The sequence below is a fragment of the Mobula hypostoma genome, chromosome 7 (assembly GCF_963921235.1).
Source record: "Mobula hypostoma chromosome 7, sMobHyp1.1, whole genome shotgun sequence".
NCBI classification, from domain to species: Eukaryota; Metazoa; Chordata; class Chondrichthyes; order Myliobatiformes; family Myliobatidae; genus Mobula; species Mobula hypostoma.
Genome location: NC_086103.1, coordinates 163,922,214 through 163,947,668, shown reverse-complemented (window position 1 = coordinate 163,947,668; position 25,455 = coordinate 163,922,214). Strand labels below are relative to the sequence as shown.

Sequence of the window (25,455 nt, the reverse complement as noted above, 5' to 3'; positions counted from 1 at the left end):
TACTGTAGTGGTTAGCACAACGCTAATACAGTTTGAGGCATTTTGGAGTTCAGAATTCAAAATATGCACCATTTGTAAGGAGTTTCTAATTTCTCCCCATAAACCACATGGTATTCCTCCAGGTGTTCCAGTTTCCTCTGGATGTTCCAGTTCCCCCCGGGGGCTCCAGTTCCCTCCCACATTCCAAGGACATACGAGTCAGTAGGTTAATTGGTCATTGTAAATTGTCCTGTGATTAGTCTTGGGTTTAATAGGGGGTTGCTTAACAGTGTGGCTCGTTGGGCCCGAAGTACCTATTCTGTGACGTACCTCCAGATAAATAGATACTTAGCTACATACATAAATAAATAAATAAAAGTAAGCTGGAATCAATAGAAGAAAAAGATTGACTGGTGTAATGACATCACTAGCTCAGTTTTTCATATGTATTTATCAAACACAGGGCCAAATTAGCAGCACTGTTTTAACAAGCTGGTTAATACGTTTAGATAAAATTGATAAGTCTACTACTTTGGTTCAACTGTTTTAATATTTCACCCAGTGTGCACTGCCAGGATCACAGTCAAAAACGTCAGGTTTAAAGGTCTCTCACATGCTCTGCATCATTTTTTTTTTGTTTTGCTTTGCACTGTCTAGAAAACTCACATATTGTTAAAACCATTAACTCTGTTTATTACCTTGGAGTACCACAGAGGGGGCCCCAAAAGCCTTTTCAACCATTTAATAAAATCATGGTTGATTTGTGATTTAACTCCATATGCGTCACTGTCCCAATGTCACTTGATCTTTGACAAAATTATTCATCTCAGATTTAAAATCTATAATTGATGGAGTCCTTGCTGCTGTTTGTGGAAGAGAATTCAAAACTTCAACCCACTATGCATAGAATCACTTCCTAATTTAACTTCCAAAATAATTGGCTCAGAATGTCTGACCACATCACCTCATTGTGGAATTCCCTACCAGTCGGTAAAGTTCTCATCTATCTCAACAGCTTCCCTTAATAACTTGAAATTAAATTCCAGCACATGCAACCTGAGTTGTATAATCGCTCTTTTTAAAATTTAACTCCTTGAGTTCAGGTGTCAAACCATTCTGCCTCCAAGACTAGAACTTATTTCCTAAACTGTGGTACAGAGAGCTGAACCTTGTAATTCAAACAGAGTCATAGAATAATATGTATGAAAGCAGGCCCAACTCATCCATGCCAAACATGGTGCCCACAAAGCTAGACCTATTTGCTCACGTTTGGCCCATATCCCTCTAATCCCCTCCAGTCCATGGAATTTACTGTTTATTTTAATGATACAGCATGGTAACAGGCCCCTCTGGCCCAACAAGCCCACGCTGCCCAATTACACTCAAATGACCAATTACTAACCTGTACATCTTTGGAAAGTGCGAGGAAACCAGAGCACCCAGAGGAAACCACATTGACATTGGGAGAACACACTTATCCAAATGTCTGTATTGCACCTGCCTCGACCACTTTCTCTGGCAGCTCATTTCATATACTTATTACCTCAGCATGCAGAAGATGTCCCTCAGGTCCCTTTTAAACCTTACCCTTCGCACCTTAAACCTGTGCCCTCCAATTCCCAATTCCCTTTCCCTGAGAAAAGGATGGTGCATATTCACTCTATCTACGTCTCTTATTATTTTGTACACTTCTGTAAGGTCAGTCCCTGTTCATGTATGGCCCAGTGAATAAAGTCCGAGCCTGCCCAAGCTCTCCCCATACCACAATCCCTCAAGTCCTGGCAACATTCTTGTAAATATACTTTGTATGCTTTCCAGCTTAATGACTATTTTTTCGATAACTACTGAAACCGCAATGCTTTATATATCCACTGCTCTCCATAAATACTAACTGTAAAGCACTGAAAAAGTCCACTCTGCCCATATGCCCATGACTGTACTTTGAAATCATTACCGATGTCTACTGGTGCTGCACTTTCTCAGCACCTGCTGGACTGTATTCTGCATTGCATAATTGTTTTACCTTGTACTACCTCAATGCACTCTGTAACGATTTGAACTGTGTGGACAGTATGCAAGACAAACTTTTCACTGTGCCTCAGTACATGTGACAATAATAAGGCAACACACACAAAATGCTGGAGGAACTCAGCAGGACAGGCAGCATCTATGGAAAGGAATAAACAGTCAACATTTCAGTCTGAGACCCTTCATCAGGACTCCTGTATGTGACAATAATAAATTAGTTCCAATTCCAATTCATCCTGTTTTCCTCTGGTGTACCTACAGTTTCTTCACCATTCAAAATGTTATCTAAAATTGTGTGCTTCCACTGGCCAGCCTATCAGAAAGGGCATCCTGGATCACAGAGCTCACTGGATTAGAATAAGATTGCTTTTCGGGCCGGCTGGTGACGCAATGACATCAGCGCCGGACTCTGGAACGGAGGTTCCCGGGTTCGAACCCAGTCAGATCCACTCCCGAGTACGCTTTCCATCCGTGCCGGGTTGAGTGCCAAAATCGCAACTCGACCTCGTAAAATAAGAGGGAAAAATGCTGCGAGATGTCTGTGTTTGGGGGTTAGGGGTGGTGCGCCACAAAGTCCCTCTCTCTTGCTCCGCGCCTTGTAAAGGCATGAAAAAGACATCGCCCGCCAACATCGCACATGCACAGACACACATGCAAAAAAAAGAATTAGATTGTTTTTCCATGTCTCTTCTCTTCTGATTCTTTCGTCTACATCTTGAGGTAAGTTTCACTTTAATAATCTTATCCAAGCCCTCATTAATATTGAAGACCTCCATCAAATCTCTCAAATATCACTGCTCTAAGGAGAGCAATCCCAGTTTCTCTTGTGTCTTAAGTCACTCAGCTCTTCTTGGACCTCTCCTCAAAGCCTTTATATCCTTTGTAAATTGTGCTTTAATGTGGAAAATAAATCTGAATTTGCACTATTATAATATTTAAGGACGTCCCTTTTGATCTATGCCACTTCAAGATCTGTAATTTGTAATCTATTTTATATAGTGCTTTTATTTATATTGTTCAGTGTACTGCTGCCACGAAGTTAACAAATTTCACAATATATGCCAGTGATATTAAACCTGATTCCAATAGTGTATGGGGATGTGGTTAATTGTTCTAGCAATCTTTAGCTGTTGCCATCAATTGTCAAAGGTTAGAGGCCATAGAAACATATTAAATGGGAATTTCAGTAGTAAAATAGAAAAGGTTATCAATGCAGAATCTCAAAAAAAGAGCAAAATCAATACTCAGCTTTCCAATGCAATCCTCCTCAGTGTTAAGCAACATTTGGCAACCTGTAGTTGGATTGTGTGTCTGGAGATGCTGGAGGTGTCTGGAAATCCTGGCATTTGGTATCATCCACCAAGATTCAAGCTAATTTATGTACATCAAAGCTTACAGTGAAATGTGTCGTTTAACAGCCAACAGACCCGAGGGTGTGCTGGGGGCAGCCCACAAGTGTTGCCACACATTGCGGTGCCCACATAACAATGCCCACAAGGAGGAGGAGAAGATGGCGGCGCGACGGCGGCGCGACGGCAGCGCGCGCGGCCTCTCCGGTGAATGATATCTGTAATCTGTCAAGTAGGGTATCATACACAATTCTGATTTGATGGAGACAGACGCGAGAGTACGGAGGAACATCTGGAGAAACTTCTGAAATGCCCGCTTCGCTGCTGCTGCTACTGTGTGGTAACCAGAATCTCCGGAGCAGAAGGCCCCAAATCTTCGGCTTTACTTGTTTCAGCAGCTGGGGCGAGGCTGAAGGCGCTCGGCAGAGGATGGCACGAGGGAGGCTGTATCGGAGAAGCTGGTCAGAGGCTCGAAGTTTTCAGGTGGACGGACTCAGTGTCGTCTGTGGTTGGCTGCTTCCAAGGCATTGGCAAGTTGATGGTGCCGGAAGTTTATGGCAGGGAGTTCCTCCCTTTTGCCGCCTGCTATCGGGGACTTGGGAGTTGATTGACTCGGGACTTTGAGACTTTTTTTGACCATGCCCGTGGTTTGTTCTTCTTCAAATTATGGTATTGCTTTGCACTACTGTAACTATATGTTATAATTATGTGGTTCTGTCAGTGTTAGTCTTTGGTTTGTCCTGTTTTCTGTGATATCACCCTGGAGAACCATTGTACCATTTCTTAATGCATGTATGCATTTCTAAATGACAATAAAAGAGGACTGAGTGTTCTCATAATGTAAAATGTTTGGCAGAACAACAGAACACAATAAGCAACAAACAACAGCAGCAAAAACAAACCCTGTTCCTTTCTCCCACCCATGCTCATACAGTCCTTTAACCCGAAGAGAGGCCTCCAGCCTCCAACAGACTTGGATCTGCAGACACCCGGCTCCATCCTCAACTAACCCTCTGTGACTAAGTCCAGTCTCACCTAATTCTGACTGGTCATGTCAACAATGCTGCTCTTCAAATGGTCATGCATTGAGCAAGGCAGTTGGGCAGTCAGCCAGAATTGTTAGGCAGTCTCCAACATAACCTAGCATGGAGCTGTGGTCCAAGCATAGATGGGAATAAAATGGATGAGGGTAGGATTAGTGTAAAAGTTGCACTTGATATTGGTCTGAACTTGATGGGCCAGAGGGCCTGTTTCTGTTCGGTATGATGGTAGAAAAACACACATTTTGGTTGAATAAGTGAATCTTTCCTCACCTAATAAGGTTGATCTTTCCAATCAGTGCCACTTGCTCCTGGAGAACCATGCAAAGAACATGGCAGCAAAGGTGAAACAAGCTCTCGGACATTGGGGCAAAGTCTAAAACAATAGTGATGCATCGCTCCTGAATTACTCCAAAGAGTTGGCGGCTCCCACTGCTTAACCACTCCAGTCGCTGCTGGTAGAACTTGATCGCCTTGGTCAGAGACACAACAAATTGCTGAAGCTGTTCTTGATTGGCTGTTATCTGCAAAGGAGAATATAAGAAGATAAGAAATGGAAGCTCTAGAACCTATTCCCCTGTTTATTAAAATCGAGGTTCATTGAGGTTAATGGGAGCAGGCATAATTTCAAGGTGGTTGGAGGCACATTTAAGGGGGGAACATCAGAAAAAGGTATTTTATACAAAACGTGGTTGTTGCGTAGCAGGGTGGCGCAGTAGCGTAGTGGTTAGTACAGACGACTCGGGTTCATATGACGCCACTGTCTGTAAGGAGTTTGTACATTCTCCCTGTGTGTTTCCTCTGGGTACTCCACAGTCCAAAGGCAAACCAGTTGGTAGGTTAATTGGACATTGTCAATTAGGCTAAGATTAAGTCAGAGGATCAAGGCTTGAAGGGCCAGAAGGGCCTATCCCACTCTGTATCTCAATAAATCAATCTCAAACCATTTTCCCAGCTGATCACAATATCCCTTTATTCCCCTGTCATGTGTCTGTCTATGATAAGAGGCATAGATCGAGTGGATAGCAAGAGACTTTTCCCCAGAATAAAAATGGCTCATATGAGGGGACATGATTTTAAGGTGTTTGAAGGAATGTATGGGAAGGGTGAAATGTCAGAGGTAAGTATTTTTGAAAGCGAGTGGTGGCTGAGTAGAATGCACTGCCAGGCAGATACATTAAGGGCATTTAAGGAACTCTTAGATAAGCACATGGACAACAGTAAAAACCTAAGATCATAAGAATAGGAGCAGAATTAGACCATTCAGCCCATCAAATCTGTCAATCCCATTCTGCTGCCTTCTCCCTGTAACCTTTGACACCTGACTAACCGAGAACCTATCAACTTTCACCTTAAATGTACTCAATGACTTGACGTCCACAGCCATCTGTGCCATGTACTTTACAGATTCACCATACTTTGGCTAACCACACCTCCTCATCTCTGTTCCAAATGGATGTCCCTCTAGTCTGAGGGTAGTCTGGTCCTAGATTCTTCCACTATAGGAAACATCCTCCCTACATCCACTCTATCCAGCCATTTCAATATTGAATAGGTTTCATTAAAGTCCCCCACCCATTCTTCTAAACTCCAGTGAGTACAGGGCCATCAAACACTCCTCATACATTAACCCCTTTGTTCCCAAAATCATTCTCGTGAACCTCCTCTGGACCATCTCCAATGCCAGCACATCTTTTCTTAGATAAGGGGCCCAAAATCACTCACAATAACTCCAAGAGCTGTCTGACCAATACCTGATAAAGCCTCAGCATTACATCCTAGCTATTCTATTCTAGTCCCCCCGAAATAAGTGCTAATATTGCATTTGCCTTCCTTAACACTGAATTAACCTGCAAGTTTACCTTCAGGGAATCCTGCACAAGGACTCCCGTGTCCCTTTGCACCTCTAATTTTTGAATTTTCTCCCTATTTAGAAAATAGCCTTTATTCCTTCTACCAAAGTGCATGAAAATTCATTTCTAAACACTATATTCCATCTGCCACTTCTTTGCCCATCCTCCCAATCTGTCCAAGCCCTTCTGCAGACTCCTTGCTTTCTCAGCTCTACTTGCCCTTCCACTAATCTTTGTATAATTGACAAACTTGGCCACAAAGTCATCAATTCCATCATCCAACTCATTGGTTTGAGTTGCAGCCATTGGGGGGGGGGGGCAGCTGGGTCCTGATGTTCTCAGAAGTGTTATCGAAATTCTGAGATTTATAGATTGGACTCTAGTTCATATTGACTTCTTTCAGTTCTCTGTTTTATTCGTGTTCTCACTCATTCTTTCTTGTTGTGGATTGGCGGGCAGAGGGTTTGGGTAATCTGTTAGCTTTTGTGCGAGGGAGGGGTTGGGGGTGTTTGGGGTTTGTGAGTTTTGGTTTCTTATTCTTTTCTTGTGGCGGGGGATTAATGTCTTTCTTTCAATTACTTATATAGTTTTCTGTATTTTATGGCTACCTGGAGAAGACAGATCTCAGAGTTGTATTCTGCATACACCCTTTGATAATAAAATGAGCCTTTGAACCTTTGAAGTTTTGAACATGAACAGAAGCAGTCCCAACTGATCCCTGCAGAACACCACTAGTCACTGGCAGCCAACCAGAAAAAGCCCCTTTATTCCCACTCTTTGCCTCCTCCTGCCAGTCAGCCAATCTTCTATCCATTCCAGTACCTTTCCTGTAATACCATGGGCTCTTATCTTGTTAAGCAGTCTCATGTGTGGCACCTTATCAAAGGCCTTATGGAAATCCAAGTAAGCAGCATCCACTGACTCACCTTTGTCGACCTTTCCTGTTATTTCCCAAAAGAAATCAACATATTTGTCAGGCAAGAATTCCCCTTAAGGAAACTATGCTGACTAAGGCCTATTTTATCATGTGCCTCCAAGTACCTCAAAACCTCTTTAATAATGGACTCCAACATCTTTCCAAACACTGAAGCCAGGTGAACTAACCTATAATCTCCTTTTATCTGCCTCTGTCCCTTCTTAAAGAGCAGAGTGACATTTGCAATTTTCTAGTCCTTCAGAACCATTCCATAATCTAATGATTCTTGAAAGATCATTACTAAAGCCTCCACAATATTTTCACCCACTTCTTTCAAAACCCTGGGGTGTAGTCCATCTGGTCCAGGTGACTCACCTACCTCAGACCTTTCGTATTCCCAAGCTCCTCCTCCTTAGTAATAGCAACAACATTCACTTCTTCTCCTTGACAGACTTGAATTTCCGGCACATTGCTAGTGTCTTCCATATGGAAGACTAACACAAAATACTTATTAAGTTCCTCTGCCACTTCCTTGTCCCCCCTTACTACCTCACCTGCATCATTTTCCAGTGGTCTGATATCCATTCTCACCTCTTTTTTATTCTTTACATATTTGGAAAAAAAATTTTGGTATGCTCTTTTATATTATTAGCTAGCTTACCTTCATATTTCATCCTTAAAATACAGATATGTACTATAAAATAAAGGGTTATGTGGGAGGGAAGAGTTAGATTGATCTTCGAATAGGTTAAAAGGTCGGCACAACATTGTTGGCCATAAGGCCTGAACTGTGCTGTACTGTTCTATGTTCTCTATTCAAAGTGATCCCTGGTGCCTCACAAGTTTAGCTAGGTTGCACCCAGTCATGTTCAAGGATTCTCAAAGGCTGCAAGCCAACAAGTGAAAAGCACAACTTTTAATCATCTTAAATATTGTTATTTTACAGACCACGAAATAAAGACTGGAACACGCAAGCAAAATTACCGAAGGATCAAAACATTGAAAGTATTTGTAAAATGAACAAAACTGTCTAAAATTTAAAATGTTCTGACATAAATGTCCAGGAAATTACAAACCACACATTTAAAAAGAATTTTCAGACCAGGGAGACTGCTAAGCTGCAAATATAACTTGGAACTCAATTAAATAAAATGATTTACATCTCATGTAACAGAAAATAATACTTCCAGAATATCTTGGAATTAATTACTTGTGCAGGAACAAGGAATTTCTAGCAGTTTAACTATGCTTGTAAATTCTCCAGAAGCTGTTGTCAGTCTCACAGTTATTTGGTGCCCAACACCAACAATTTTGCTGTCCTTGTAACCATAAAATTTTGGCCCATGCCACCAAATAGTTCAAATACAAAACTCGCAATGCTGCTTTGGAGAAGGTGTGAGGAAGAAAGAGAAAATAACTCATTTATTTTCCTAAATACAAGAGATTTTCCAGATGCTGGAAATCGAGCGTAATACACATAAAATGCTAGAGGAACTCAGCAGGTCAGGCAGCATCTATAGAAATGAATAAGCAGTCGATGTTTCAGGCCAAGACCCTTATTCAGGAATGGAAGGGAAAAAGGAAGAAGACAGAATAAGAAGGTGGGGGTGGAGGGAAAGAAGTACAAGGAGGAAGATGATAGGTGGGTGGGTGAGGGGCGAGTGAACTGAGAAACTGGGAGATGAAGGACTGAAAAGGAGGGAATCTGACAGGTAAGGAGAGTGGATGGTGGAAGAAAGAGAAGGAGGAGAGGCACCAGAGAGAGATGATGGGCAGATGGGGAGAAGAGAAGATATAAGAAGGGAGCCAGGATGGGAAATGGATAAAGAAAAAAGGAGGAGGGGGTGAAATCATAACAAGTTAGAGAAAACTATGTTCAAATAAGAGAAATTGATCAAATTAATACCAAAATAACAGAAAGACCTTGACAGATGGGAAGGATCAGACAACTTTAAAAAGTAGAATGGTACTGTATTTTCACAGCAATATGGAAAGCTCCCATACAAGAGGGCCTCTCAGCAGCAGGATCCACAAATAGGCTTGAGGGTAGAAGGTCACATCTGTTTTCAACATTGTCCTTCCTTCTTGACCCATTATCATATGACCCAATTGCTTTGAATGCAAAAATTCTCTTTTACAATTGCTGAGAGTTTGAGTGTAGACCATCATATGTGGTTCCCACCAAGATATTACAGCTCTTTATCCATGTTGTCCTTGTAACTGGGACAGTTCTGCCACCAATGAATTCAGCTGTTGGTTAATACAGCAAGTAGTGCTGCTTCCGCACAACTCCTGTGAGTGTGTTCAAACCTGATCTTCTGTGCTGTTAGCACAGACTTTGCAAATTCTCCCAGTAACAAATTAGGACTCTGCTGGGCGCTTCCAACTCAGTAATATTCATTTACTTTTTTATATTTGCGCAATTTGACTTCTTTAGCAGACTGGATGATTGCCAGTATTTATAGTTATTTTTTATAAATTCTATTGTATTTCTTTATTTTCCTGAAAATGCTTTCAAGAAAATGAAACTCAGGGTTGTATATGGTGACATAGATGTTCTTCGATAATGAATTTACTTTGAACTTTTGAACTTTAGTCAATACTGTCCACCAATACATCCAGCGTCTGCAGATAAAATGGGCTTACTCCCTTTTCGTCTACCTCTTGCAAAAAGATTTGTACATCAAAGGGGGATCTGATATCTTTGAACCCAATGTGATAACTAACCACTTATCTCTCCTAATTCAATTTTCAAAACAATTTGCACTCTTTTCCAGTTCAAAAGTTCAAAGTTCAAAGTAAATTTATTATCAGAGTGTGTACATGTTACCATATATTACCTTGAGATTAATTTTCCTGCAGGCATTCATAGTAAAACAAAGAAATAGAATCAATGCTCAAAGATCTTGGTTTGGTACAAACTCATTTCTTTGAGCAAAAATCTCCCCATTCCAGGAGCCAACTCAAGCTCTTTTAGCTTGTCAGGATGGCGAAACAGATGTTAGGTGGAAGAAGGTGAAAGAGAAGGTCAAAGAGTTGCACTTCATTTACAACCGACGTTAAGTAAGCAGAGGAATCCATTTTTAGGGGCTACAAGAACAGTTGATGTGGCAGTGGAAATCAGAGATTAAAAAAAAGTTAGAGTGCTAGGAATGTTTAGCAACGTCTGAAGAGAAAAATAGACAGGTTGATGGATATGATAATCCAGATGTTGTCACACCATCTAGAATTGTCAAGCATTTCTGTCCTTTCCCATCTCTGACGACAGAGCATTGAGTTGAAATAATGTTTGCTTCTCTTCAGTTTTTTTTTGCTAATTTCTCTACTTATTTATCATTCAGAATAATAGTTACAGTAGAAAAAATGCTTATTGACAAGTAATTCATATACTTACGTTATAAATTCTGCCATCTTTTCTCAAATACTGCTGAAACAATCCTTCACCATAACATGAAGACACAGACTTTTGCAACCTGCAGTCAAAATCTGTGACACAAATTTATATGTTTATCAAGAAAAAATCATTTATGTGTAGAAATATTTTAATATTTCAAACAGATTACTAGCGTAGACCAAGTGGCACAACATTGGTGCTCCTGTCTCACAGTTCCAATTACTGAGTCCAGTCCTGACCTCTGCTACTGTCTGTGTGGAATTTGCATTGTGGATTCACCAGGGTGCTCTGTTTTCATCCCACATCCCAAAACCAGGTTAATTAGTTTCTTCAAACTGTGCTTGAGTGTCAGTGAGTGGCAAAAGAATCAGAGGAAAGTTGATAGGCATTTGAGAGCGATTCGAATACAAGGAAGTATTTGGGGAATAGGATTTATGCGTACATATGGCGAGAAGGGGTTGAGTATGACCCGGGATCAGCCATGATGGAATGGCAAAGCAAACTCGATGGGCTGAATAGCCTAATTCTGCTTCTATGTCCTATGGTCTTATGGTATTAAGAGCCAGAAGGAACTCTGTGGGCTAAATGGTTTTAAGTCATGTTACGAGAATACACATAAAATTAAGATGTTTGCTGGCCTGGGCTAGCATCAGTGGCATCAGCAGTTGGTCTGCCACCTGCCCTCAGGGGAAGGAGAGATAAGGAACAATGGAGCAGCGTCTGGAGATGTATAATGAAGGGATGTGGGAGAGAGAGCTGTCTGGAGCGGCTTCCCCCTTTGAACCCTGAACTGTTTGAAGTGTTGGACAGGTGATACCCCAGCAGGGGGATAAAAAGGGACAGGTTCGCTAAGACAGGGACACACGCCACCCAAGGTAACGAGACCCTGGAAGCGGTGCGCCTCTCACGAGTGGGTGAGAAGTGCCAGACAACGACAAGGGTGGAAAGGTACGATCAGCGGGAACCCGGTGTGTGTCCGCCCTTGCCTGGGTGCCGGGTTCACTGCAGAGGATCGACCACATCTGGAGGAGGGGTCACAGTCGGTGACCTCAGGTGACATCACCAAGGACCCGCCCAAAAGTTGCTCGTGAGCATCTCGCCGGTCTGTGAGTGAAGCTGTGCTGAATGATGAGTTGTTCCTGTTCTCTCTGTCTCTCTTCCCGCACGTTATCCATCGCCATGGCAACGATTACTGCGAACTGAACTACTAACTGGACTGAACTTTGAGTCATTTTGAAATTTGGTCATTTACCCCTAGACAACGATAGAGCTTGATTGATGCTGTTATCTTAATTCTGTGCACATGTGCGTTTATCATCGCTGAACTGTTGCATTTATTATCCTTTCGATTACTGTGTTGCTTGTTTCTTTAATAAAACTTTCTTAGTTCTAGTACTCCAGACTCCAACTGAGTGATCCATTTCTGCTGGTTTGGCAACCCAGTTACGGGGTACGTAACAGTCACAAGAAAATATGAACATGCTTCTTGGTCACAGAAGCATACCTAATACACTAAGGCACTGTAAAGTGGGATTAAATACCAGGCTGCTCTCTGGGACAAGAAAGGAGGTTGCTGGGACCCTGAAGGAGATACACAAATCATTACCAAATGTTTGAAATACAAAGTAAAAAGGTAATCAGACTAAATGAGCTGTACGGTCTGTTTCTGACTTGCAGTGCTCTAGGACTCTGTGATATGGGAGGTACTGGATATTGCCAGACTCAAGAGGTTGAGTTATGGAGTCTGGTTGAGCAGGTTGCGACTTTATTTATCCATTGGAGAATAAGGAGTGATCTTACAGAGGTGTTTAAAATCAAGAGGGCATAGAGAGGGTGAACGTGCTTTGTCTTTTTCCCAGGACTAAGGAATCAAGAACTAGAGGAGACAGGTTTAGTGTGAGGGGGGAGAGATTTAATAGAAACCTGAAGAGCATCTTTTTCACCATTTGTGGAATGAACTGCCAGAGGAGCTGGCTAAGTCAAGTACATTAATAATATTTAAAAACCAATTGGATAGGTATATGGCTAGGATGAGTTTAGAGGGACATGGGCCAACAGGGGCAAATGCAACAACTTTTGTTTAGATGGGAATTTTGATCAGGACGGACCAGCTGATCCAATAAACCTGTTTTCACGCTGTATGACTCTATTTCAACATCCATTTCTATTTAATTAAAACAACAACACTCTCTCTTCAGTCAGAATTCCCCTGCCTATAGGCCATACACATGTGGAGGCTTTGCTTTTGAGAGAAATATTTCCCATAGGAGCACATCTCCACACAGAGCTTGGGATTCAATAGGGGAAAAAAGGGATTTATGTTACAGGAAGTCACAATACAAACTGCTTTCTAGGGGCATGACCCTTCTGTAATACAGGAGTAGACAGTATTTAAATCTTCTGGCCACAGGTGAGGTGCCAGATGACAGGAAGACAGCCAACATGTAGCTGGATGCAAGAAGGGAGCACTGGCAAGTAATTATAGGCTAGTAAATCTAACGGCAGTGGTAGGGAAATTCTTAGAAAAATGTCCTGAGGGAAAAGATTAGTCTACATATAGAAAGACAGGGATTGTCAAGGATAGCCAGCATGGATTTGGGGAATGGAAATTCATGTCTCACCTATTTTTTTTTGAAGAGGTGACCAAATATATTGTTGAGGGCAGTGATTTACATAGTCTTCAGTAAGGCCTTTGACAAGGGCCAAAACATTATTGCCCATGGGATCCAAGATAAGCTGACAAAATGGATCACAAACTGGCTTGCTGATAGAAGGCAAAGGACGATGGTGGAGGATTACTATTGTGTTTGGAAAGCTGGCACCAGTGATGTACTATAGGGACCTTTCGCTGTTTGTTATGTACATCAATGAATTAATGTCAGTATACAAACAGGGAGAACATACAAACTCCTTGTAAGTAGCATCAGGAATTGAACCCAGGTCGCCTGTACTGTAAAGCATTGTGCTAACCACTACACTATCATGCTGCCTCTCTGATATGGAAGGTGTGATCAGGCTGCCTGCAGATGACATGAAATTGGCAGTGTTGCTGATAGGAAGGTAGTCTTAGGCCACAGGTCAGATCCGATGGCAAGTTGGGTTGTACAATGGCAGATGGAATTCAATCTTGATAAATGTGATACATTTTGGGGCATCTAATAAAGAGTAGGACATGTACCACAAATGCTAGGACCCCAGGAAGTATTAAGGAACCAAGAGATCTTGACGTATAAAGACTGCTGAATGCGGCAGTACAGGTAGGTAGGGTGATGAAATATGCACATGGAATGCTGGCCTTCATTAGCCAAGGTACAGAGATGAAAGGTTTTGATACAACTTTATAAAACATTGGTTAAGTCATAGCTAGAATATTATCTGGATTTCTCATCGGCACATTATAGGAAGGACATGGTTACACTGGAGAGGTTGCAGATGAGATTCTCCAAGATATTTCTTGGGATGCAGTTTTCAGTTATGAGAAGAGGGTGGCTGGGTTGGGTTTGTTTTCCTTGAAGTGGAGGGGGCTGACAGGGGAATCTGACAGAAAATTAAGAGTGGGATAGAGATTAGATAATACAAAATAGGCTGATAAGTTCTTGATTAGTAAGGGTGTTAAAGGTTATGGGAAGCAGGCAGGAGAATGGGGTTGAGAAGGATAATAAATTTGATGGAATGGTAGAGAAGACTTCATGGGCCAAATAGCCTAATTCTGCTCCTATGCCTTACATTTTATGGCTAAATACTTCTCCACGGCAGCAGAATCTAAAACCAGAGGTATGGATTTATTGTGAGATATGTGGATCTGAGGAAGATTTTTTGTCACCCAGAGAGTGAGAGCTATCTGGAACACACTGCCTGAGAAGATGGTAAAATCAGTGCTACCAAGCAAGTGGAAAATCACTTGCATTCCTAAGACATGGAGGGCTCTGGAGCAAGTGTTGGTAAATGGATTGTGTATAGATAGGTGATAGACAACATGGATTTTGTGGGCTGAAGGGCCTTTTACTGTGCTGTATGAATCTGTAAATATAACATTTAAAGACATCAAAAACTCAGGTGAGAGTCAATAAAATACTGCAGATAGAATATAGACTATGAAACAGTTCAGCCCTGGAACCTATCCTTCGGCCCACAGTGTTGTGCTGAGCCAAGTAAATTAGTCATCAAGGAATGCTGGAAATGTGAACTGAAAACAGAAAATGCTGGAAAATTTCATCAGGTCGGGCTACATCCATGGAAAGAGAAAAAGCTAACGCTTCAGGTCAAAGACTTAGGAACTGAGAAGGAGATCTGTAGCAAAACATACTTCTTTTGTCTCCTTCCCAATTCTGACTACGAGTCTTCTATCTAAAGCAAAGCGCAGGGGGTGGGGGGTGGGTGTGGGGTGGCACAGCAGCATGGTGCTTAGCACAACACTTGACAGTACCAGCGACCCGGGTTCAATTCCACCACTGCTTGTAGGGAGTTTGTACGTCCTCCCGGTGACCATGTGGGTTTCCTCCAGGTGCTCTGGTTTCCTCCCACAGTCCAAAAACGTACCGGTTGGTCATTGTAAATTGTCCTGTGATTAGGCTAGGAATAAGTTGGGGGACTGCTGTAGTGACACAGGTTGAATGGCCAGAAAGGCCTATTCTACAGTGTAGCTCAATAAAAATAAATAAATCGATAGATAGATAAATAGATAGAAAAACAAATGGACAAACTCTTTTATCTTTTCCCACAGCTGCGGGATGACTGGTCGGATATATCCAACACTTTCAGTTGTATTTGAAAACTTGGGTGGATGCTTTCACAATAAAGTGAATTTCAAGCTGTTCCCAATCTCGTTGCTTTCCCTGAAGTTATAAGTTCAGACTCTGCCTTTTCATGCCCAAGAAAGAGACTGTACCCCAACTTTTTTTTGATTTCTAGAATGAAGATTAAGCACCAGTCAGAAATATTAACTTAGAAGTATTTTCAGTTCAGCATGCCATAATATAATTGCACCCATTAACCTTGTAGTTTACTGCAAGCATCTACATCTTCTAAGTTACATGGCACAGTTAGCAATTAAGCAAAAGCTTCACAACTATATAATGATGTCATTCTGTATACAATAGAGTAAACATTACCTTCCCTGTGTTTAAATCCAATCTGTGATAGAATTTGAGACAGAGTTAATCTGCTTTTCTTGAGCCCATGATGCTGAATCCATTTTGACGAAGGAAGATGTGTATGCACATCATGTCCAGAACCTGAACTTTTCCCGTCAATTTTTTGCATTTTCAGTTGGCTGCAAAATGCAAATTATTAAAATCATGCAAATTAGTCCTCTACTAAAATCTTGTATTCCAATACTTTCATAAAGCCAATCACGAGGGAATTCTTGTAGGCTAAGTGCATTCCTTAGATTCCATCTCATGTATCAGAGTGTGAAAGTGTTATAACCAACTTATGCAGATCCCCTGCATCATCTTATATTTTCCAAATTTATGACAAATATAACTGCCAGCTGTGGCTCTTGTGATGTAAATGATTGAAAAGTACGTAAAGGCCAAGCATTTGGAGGACACAGCACAAACAACAGCGCACTGACGATGTCTCCTCACTTGGTGATGAAACGTTTGCAAGTAAATTGCCAAGATCGAAGAACAGCTCAACCCAACCGGTCTTCAGGTTATCTAGACAAGTTGTGTGAGTTGTCAAGTTCATGGCACATGCAGCATAATGTTAATAAATGGTGTATAGAGGAATCTAGGTGTCCTTCGGTCACTGAAAGCAAACATGCAGGTAGAGCAAGCAGTTAAGAAAGCAAGTAGTATGTTGACTTTCATTACTAAATGTTTGAAGAAAGAATGCCTATAATTATACAGCCCTTTGGTGAAACGGGGATATTGCATGCACTCCTGCTCTCCTTACCTAAAAAAGACTTACGTGCCAATGAAGAGTGATTCTTCAGATGTTCAACTGTTGAATGAGGAGTAACTGGGTCAGCTCAGCATGTATTCACTAGCGTTTAGAAGAAACAGAGGACATAAGACCATAAGATATAGGACCAGAATTAAGCCGTTTGGCCCATTGCATCTGCTCCACCATTTCATCACAGCTGATCCAACTTTCCCCTCAGCCCCAATCTCCTGCCTTCTCCCCATATCACTTCATACCCTGACCAATCAAGAATCTATCAACCTCTGCATTAAACATACATAAAGACTTGCCCTCTACATCTGCATGGGGCAAAGAATTCCACAGATTCACCACTCCCTAGCTAAAGAAATTCCTCCTCATCTCCATTCTAAAAGGACCCCCCTCTATTCTGAGACTGTGTCCTCTGGTCTTAGACTCTCCCATCCTAGGAAATATCCTCGCCACATTCACTCTTTCAAGGCCTTTCACCATTCAATAGGTTTCAATGAGATCACCCCTCAATCTTCTGAATTCCAGTGGATACAGGCCCAGAGCCATCAAACACTCTTCGTACTTCAAGCCATTCAATCCTGAAATTAGTTTCGTAAGCTTCCTTTGAAACCCTCTCCAGTATCAGCACATTTTCTCTAAGGTAGGGGCCAAAACCTGCTCACAATTCTCCAAGTAAGGCCTCACCAATGCTTTATAAAGTCTCAACATTACATCCTTGCTTTTATATTCTAGTCCTCTTGAAATGAATGCTAACATCATATTTGCCTTTCTCACCACTGATTCAACCTGCATCTTATTGAAGCGTACAAAATTCTGACACAAATTGCAAAGCTGAATGCAAGAAGAATGCTTCCACACATTGAAGATCGAGAACAAGGGCTCACAACCTCAGGATGTCATCATCATCATCATCAGGTGCCATGCCCAGTGTGAGCCCACACACTCCTGTTTCGGGTCAAGTGGATCAATTCATTGGTATTCATTTCCAGTTCTCTGGCTGCTGTCTCCATCATCATTTGTCCTTATCTTCCTTTTGCTTTCTTCCCTTCAATCTTTCCCACAATTACCGTCCATTCTAACTCCTCTTTCCTAATCACATGTCCAATGAAGTTACATTGCCTTTTCATGATCTCATACATTATTTCTTTTTTTGTGCTTGCTCTGTTCATGACATCCTCGTTAGATATTTGTTTCATCCATGATATTCTTTGCATCCTCCTCAAAAACCACATCTCTGCTGCTTCAAATGGTTTCTTCATGTTACTAGATACTGTCCAGCATTCTGAGCCATATAACATAACTGGATAAATGTAACATTTCAGTACTCTGAGGCGGGTTGTCAAGCCTGGTTTAGTATTGATCAGTATACTCTTCATTCTCGTAAAGGTGTCTTTTGTCATCCCTATTCTTCTTTTGATGTCCATGTCGCACCTGCCATCTGATGTCACCCAGCTTCCTAAGTAGCAAAAGTTCTGTATTTGTTTTATGTCTTCTCTGTTTATTCTCAGCCTGTAGATAGGATTCTCCTTCTTTTTGGATATCACCATACATTCTGTCTTTTTGCAATTGATAGATAGACCCATTTTTTCACTTTCTTCAACAACTATATCAATTAAGTTTTGTAGTTCTTCCTCCGTACTTGCAATTAACAGTGTCATCTGCGTATCTGAAATTATTGATGTTTTCACCACCAACTTTGATTCCCAAGAATGTCTCCTATTTTTAATAATATTGTTTCACTGTACACATTAAATAAATCAGGGGAGAAAACATACCCTTGTCTAATGCCTCTCTTGATTTTTGTAAATTGACTCACTTCTCCATCTATTCTTACAGCGGCAGTTTGTTCCCAATACATATTTCTGATTAGGTGGAGGTCTTTCAAATCTAGATATAACCATATAACAATTACAGCATGGAAACAGGCCATCTCGGCCATTCTAGTCCATGCCAAACGCTTACTCTCACCTAGTCCCTTCTACCTGCACTCAGCCCATAACCCTCCATTCCTTTCCTGTCCATATATCTATCCGATTTTTTTTAAATGACAAAATCGAACCTGCCTCTACCATTTCTACTGGAAGCTTGTTCCACACAGTTACCACTCTCTGAGAAAAGAAGTTCCTCCTCGTGTTACCCCTAAACTTTTTCCCCTTAACTCTCAACTCATGTCCTCTTGTTTGAATCTCCCCCACTCTCAATGGAAAAAGCTTATCCACATCAACTCTTTTTATCCCCCTCATAATTTTAAATACCTATATCAAGTCCCCCCTCAATCTTCTGCACTCCAAAGAATAAAGACACAACTTGTTCAACCTCTCTCTGTAACTTAGGTGCTGAATCCCAGGTAACATTCTAGTAAATCCCCTCTGTACTCTCTCTATTTTGTTGACATCTTTCCTATAATTCGGTGACCAGAACTGTACACAATACTCCAAATTTGGCCTCATCAATGCCTTATACAATTTTAACATTACATCCCAACTCCTATACTCAATGCTCTGATTTATAAAGGCCAGCATACCAAAAGCTTTCTTCACCAACCTATCCACATGAGATAGGTTCAGCCATTCTTCTAACTGGCCTAAATCTCTCTGCAAGCTTTGAAAACCTACTTCATTATCCACAACGCCACCTATCTTAGTATCATCTGCATACTTACTAATCCAATTTACCACCCCATCATCCAGATCATTAATGTATATGACAAACAACATTGGACCCAGTACAGATCCCTGAGGCACACCACTCGCCACCGGCCTCCAACCTGACAAACAGTTATCCATCACTACTCTCTGGCATGTCTCATCCAGCCACTGCTGAATCCATTTTACTACTTCAATATTAATACCTAACGATTGAACCTTCCTAACTAACCTTCCATGTGGAACCTTGTCAAAGGCCATACTGAAGTCCATATAGACAACATCCACCGCTTTACCCTCATCAATTTTCCTAGTAACCTCATCAAAAAATTCAATAAGATTTATCAAACATGGCTTTCCACGCACAAATCCATGTTAACTGTTCCTAATCAGACCCTGTCTATTCAGATAATTATATATACCATCTCTAAGAATACTTTCCATTAATTTACCCACCACTGACATCATACTTACAGGCCAATAATTGCTAGGTTTACTCTTAGAACCCTTTTTAAACAATGGAACCACATGAGCAATACACCAATCCTCCGGCACCATTCCCGTTTCTAATGACATTTGAAATATTTCTGTCAGAGCCCCTGCTATTTCTACACTTACTTCCCTCAAGGTCCTAGGGAATATCCTGTTGCTAGATCTAGAGTTTCCTGTAATATTTCAAATAACTTATTGTGCTTCACTTTATCAAATGCTTTTGTGTTGTCGATAAAACAAACAAATCTTTTTGCACTTGAATAGCTTGTTGCATTTCTTGTAAGCTTGCCTTTCACAAAACCACATTGTTCTTTACCTGTTTCAGCTTGTATCTTACTTTTAGCTCTTGTCATCAAAATTCTTAGGAGTATCTTGTTGATATGGCTCATTAAACTTATGGTCCTACGTAATTCACATTCTATTGCTCCAGGTTTCTTAGGAAGAGTGATAAATACTGATTTTATCATCTCTTCTGGTAGTATTCCAGTCTCATAAATGTCATTGATTAAATCAGTAAGTTTTTCAATCCTCAGGATGTAGAGTTAGATATTTAAGATGGAGAAAATTCTAATATGTAGGAATATAAAAAGCTACAGGGAGTAGTGGACTTAGCTTAATGTGTCACGGGTACGTCCCTCCGCTATCACAAATAAATACATGAGGTACTGCCTCAAAAAATGCAGTGCCTGTTATCAAAGATCCCCACCATCCTGGCCATCTTTTCACTGCTTCCATCAGGCAGGATGTATAGAAGCCTAAAGCCCCACATCCCCAGGTTCAATCGCAGCTACTACTTTTCAAGCATTTGGTTTGTGAACTAATCTGCACAACCCCAGTCACCACCTCAGTCCAGCAACACCATGACCACTTTTGACTACGATGAACTTTGTTTACTTTTGGTACAATTTCTGTTTATGTTCCTCTTCTGAAGGTTGTGCCTCTCATTCCACATGTCTGTGTTGATGCTGCAAGTTTTTCATTGTATCCAGCCCATACACAGACTTGTGCCTGTGACAATAATAATTAACTTGATAAGAGGAAGTGTCTTCAATCAGTGATGAGTCTATGGAATCCTCTCACAGAAGGTTGTGAAGAGCATATCATTCAAGGAGACCAATAAATTTCTGGACAAAAAGCATCCAAGAATATCAGAAAAAGGAGGAATCTGAGATTGAGTTAGAAGGTATTGGACAATGAAGAAACCCCAAGGGAAAGAATGATCCAATAATGCTGGAGAGGATTCCAGTAGAACTCTAATACATAGTTGCAACATTTTAATTTGTAAACAACAAAGGAATATCAGATATTGTAATATCTAAATGACAAACTGTTAAGCAGGAAATAGCTGTTGGTATTATTGTGTGTCTTACTTGCATGACAAGTCTCAAGACTCAAACTTGTTTATTGAAGTTTGAATATAATATTGCATATAATAAGCAAACCATTTACATTTTTATTCTAAAAGAAAATCTAAGTAAAACTAAGTATGGTTAAAATAGTCACATATCTGAACCCAAGTTTGTCTGTTTATTTATTTATTTGCTGATTTTTTACTGTAATTTATGTCGAGACAGAGCCTCTACATAACGACCTGATGCAGACTGGGAGTCCACTTTGCTGAACACCTACGCTCTGTCGGTCAGAGAAAGCAGGATCTCCCAGTGGCCACACATTTTAATTCCACATCCCATTCCCATTCTGACATGTCTATCCACGGCCTCCTCTACTGTAAAGGTGAAGCCACACTCAGGTTGGAAGAACAACACCTTATATTCCGTCTGGGTAGCCTCCAACCTGATGGCATGAACATCGACTTCTCTAACTTCCGCTAATGCCCCACCTCCCCCCCGCCGTACCCCATCCGTTATTTATTTTTATACACACATTCTTTCTCTCACTCTCCTTTTTCTCCCTCTGTCCCTCTGACTATACCCCTTGCCCATCCTCTGGGTTCCCCCCACCTTTGTCTTTCTCCCTGGGCCTCCTGTCCCATGATCCTCTCGTATCCCTTTTGCCAATCACCTGTCCAGCTCTTGGCTCCATCCCTCCCCCTCCTGTCTTCTCCTATCATTTTGGATCTCCCCCTCCCCCTCCCACTTTCAAATCTCTTACTAACTCTTCCTTCAGTTAGTCCTGACGAATGGTCTCGGCCTGAAACGTCGACTGTACCTCTTCCTAGAGATGCTGCCTGGCCTGCTGCATTCACCAGCAACTTTGATGTGTGTTGCCTCTACGTAACAGGTCTTTTCAGTCCAATGAAGCTATGCCCCCCTATTCCATTCATACGACAAAATGGCCTAAAGCTACTGGTGCTAATCCATTAACTTAACCACTATAATAACATACCACATGGTCAAGGTTACAGTATGTGTACAAGACTGGAGTCATCATCAGGAATGTTTAAAGATTGACACTAATTTGAACCTGGCAGGACAGATGAGGTGGCAGAAGACAGGTGAGTGGCTTCCAGAACCAGGACCAAGAGGGAAAATGCATCTTCAAAGGTAAAGGACAATGAGGTAAGGCCTAAGGATAAATGAGAAGCTTCTTTCCTGCAGTTCTTTGCTGGAATTCAGAAGGATGAGAGGTGATATTATAAAAACATAAAATTATGAAAGGGATAGTTAAGATAGAGGCAGGAAAGTTGTTTCCACTGGTAGGTGGTATGAGAACTAGGGAACGTAGCCTCAAGATTCAGGGGAGTAGATTTAGTATGGAGATAAGGAGGAGCTGCTTTTCCCAGAGAGTGGTGAATCTGTGGAATTCTCTGCCCAATGAAGCAGTGGAGGTTACCTCAGTAAATATACTTAAGACAAGGTTGAATAGATTTTTGCACAAATTAAGGGTTATGGGGAAAATCCAGATAGGTGGAGATGAGTACTTGGTCAGGTATGATCTTATTGAATGGCGGAGCAGGTCTGACAGGTCAGATGGCCTACTCCTGCTCCTATTTCTTATGTTCTCATGTTCAATGTTCCCTCTAATTTGTAATGACCAGTGTGCACAAAAATCTTATGCGTGCAATTTTTTCGCCCAGTGACAACTTGTGCACACTGAATAATTACTTCAATAAAAACAGTATAAATAAGTCACTTCTAAAATCTGCTAACAAATCATCACAAGCTCCATGTTGTCAACACCGTCTGCATCAGAAACGGAAGAAAATAATGTGATTGTGTACAATGGTGAAATATTGTTGACATTCCAGTGAGGTAGAGGGTGACAACCTCCTTTAATGTGCAGTTTAAATTCTTCTGTGTGCTAATAGCAAAAGATGTGTGTGCACGCCCACACACACTTGCACACCTTAGAGGGAACATTGCTTCCCCGGCCAACATTTCTAACCTGTCAGGTTCAAAAGCTGAAGACTCTGCCTCCCATCTCCCTCTGGTGCCCCTCCTCCTTCCCTTTCTCCCATAGTCCACTCTCCTTTCCTATCAGATTCCTTCGACTTCAACCCTTTACCTTTTCCACCTATCACCTCCCAGCTTCTCACTTCATCCCCCTCCCCCACCCACCTCCCTTTCCCCTCACATGGTTTCACCTATTACCTTCCACCCTGTACTCCTTCCCCTCACCTCCTCCCCCTCCTCACTATTCCTTATTCTGGCTTCTTCCTCCTTCCTTTTCCAGTCCTGATGAAGAACGTTGAAAGGACTAGATAAGGTCAATGTGGAGAGGATGTTTCCTCTGGTGGGGGTATCCGGAACTAGAGAGCACAGCCTCAAAACTGAGGGATGACCTTTTAGAACAGAAGTAAGGAGGAACCTTTCAGCCAAAGAGTGGTGAATCTGTGGAATGCTCTGCCACAGACTGCGGTGGAGGCCATGTCCTTGGGTATATTCATTGTGGAAGAGGCGTCAAGGGGGCAGGATATGGTGAGAGGGCAGGTGTATGGGGTTGAATGGGATCCGGGATCAGCCATGATGAAATAGCGGAGCAGACTCGATGGGCTGAATGGCCTAATTCTGCTCCTTTGTCTTATGGTCTTAAGGTCAAAGAGTCTTGGCTGGAAACCTCAACTGTTTATTCCCCTCCATCGATGTCGCCTGAGCTGTTGAGGTCCTCCTGAATTTGGTGTGTGTTACTCCGGATTTACGGCAGCTGCAGAATCTCATAAACAGGAGAAAGTCTGCAGATGTTGGAAATACAAAGCAACACACATAAAATGCTGAAGAAACACAACAGGTCAGGCGACATCTATGGAAAAGAGTAAATAGTCAACCTTCGGGCCGAGACCCTTCTTCAGAACTGGAATCTGCAGAATCTCTTGTTTATCAGCCATCAGTGGCAAGTATTTACTAACCGTCATATTGAACGGCTGGGCAGGTTTGAAGGGTCAGGTGGCCTGTTCCTGCTCCTATTTTCATATGTTCTCGACTGATGACAGGAACAGCTGCACTGAACATAATGAAAACTTTCCCACAGGAAGCGCCAGGACGCTGACCAACGCTCAGGCTTGCATATAGTGCTTGACTACAGCAGGATCTTCGAGTGAGCTGCCATTGTCCTTTAACTAGGTGAAGGTCGCTGCTTTAGCCAGCCCTGTACACACAGCCCTGGGGAGTTAGTGCAGTACATCCTGTTTATAGTACAGCCACAGGTGCCACCTCTCGCCAATCCGGCAGGGTGGAAATTCACTCTAAAAATAATGACTGGAATAACAGTCCAGCAGCGCAGCCATTAATCTAATGATTGCCCCGAGTCCGCTTACTAAGCAGTTTCTAATTTAACACAGGATGGGCGAAAAGTAGTCATTAATTTAAAATCGTTGATTTTAAAAAATAACTGCGTCCAGCAATGTTTCTGGTCTTGCTGCGAAAGCAGAGTTAAATCTGTAAACAATCGCAAGGTGGGGGAGGGGGGGTTCAACAAAAGACAAAAGAAAAAGTTTTAAAAGTACGCTGTTACTCGAAGGTGCGGTGTGTATTAAATTAACCGGCTCTGTCCTTACCGCGGTGCTGGCTTTGAGGCCGTGTCCGGTGCTCTGAGGACGCATCCGCCGCTGTTTACCTTGACTACCAGCGTAGCGGTGAGTCCGCCCTGGAAACGCGACTACTCACCCCGAAACACATTGAATGTTTCCATTGCCATGACCAGCTAGGTGTTATGCCTTTTAACCCGAACCATGATGACAAATTGCATTTCCTTGCTCCTTTTGACATTAATTAAATAGTCCATAATTTTATTAAAATAAACGTTTGGTGTTTATGCTTGTTGACTAAATCCGACTGCAAATTATTTCTCTGTCGAGTTAACCTGATACCGCTCTGTGTAACGCGGACACCATATCATATTCAGTCTGCCTTTTTTTCCCGTAACTCGTGAAAAAGCTTGCCTCATCCGTCCACGGTCGAATAATAAACACGAGAAAATCTACAGGTACTAGAAATCCAAGGCAAAACACACAAAATACTAGAGGAACTCACAGGTCAGGCAACATAGATGCTGCCTGACCTGCTGAGTCTCTTCAACATTCTGTGTGTTTTGGCACGTTCGAACAATATGAGCATCCGTTCTTTCGCGCTGCCTAACACTGGCGGGACACCCCCCACCCACACACACTCACAAAATGTCGGAGGAACTCAGCGAGTCTGGCAACATCTATGGAGGAGGACAAACAGTTGACGTTTCCCAGGCAGACTGAAGGGTCGCTGCCAAAATGTTTATTCCCAACAACAGATGCTGCCTGAGTTCCTCCAGCACTTACTGGGTGTTGCTGAAGACTTCCAGCGTCTGCAGAACCTCTTCTGCTTAACACTGCCTGCACCTTTCAAAGGAGAGGTACCTTGTCTGAAGTAACTCTGGAAGTTACTCCTGAAAATGACCTGGAGAGTTATGATGAATGAGGCAACAGCTAC

General features: G+C 41.9%; 1 protein-coding gene across 3 annotated transcripts in view; it reads right to left on the bottom strand.

Annotated features, from left to right (window-relative positions):
* Positions 1 to 24,848, bottom strand: part of LOC134349729 (von Willebrand factor A domain-containing protein 3B-like) — a 180,619-nt gene extending 155,771 nt beyond the window's left edge. Inside the window, exons 1-5 of one of the 3 annotated variants that reach the window (XM_063054493.1) lie at positions 24,549 to 24,848; positions 16,473 to 16,547; positions 15,671 to 15,831; positions 10,560 to 10,651; positions 4,670 to 4,920 (exon numbers count right to left, since the gene is read on the bottom strand). In XM_063054493.1, coding sequence (XP_062910563.1) covers positions 4,670 to 4,920; positions 10,560 to 10,651; positions 15,671 to 15,821 — 494 coding nt within the window. In that variant the 5' untranslated portion in view covers positions 15,822 to 15,831; positions 16,473 to 16,547; positions 24,549 to 24,848. The remainder of the gene's footprint in view (positions 1 to 4,669; positions 4,921 to 10,559; positions 10,652 to 15,670; positions 15,832 to 16,472; positions 16,548 to 24,548) is intronic. The other 2 variants (XM_063054494.1, XM_063054495.1) reach the window with 2 other exon arrangements.
* Positions 24,849 to 25,455: the final 607 nt, after the last annotated feature.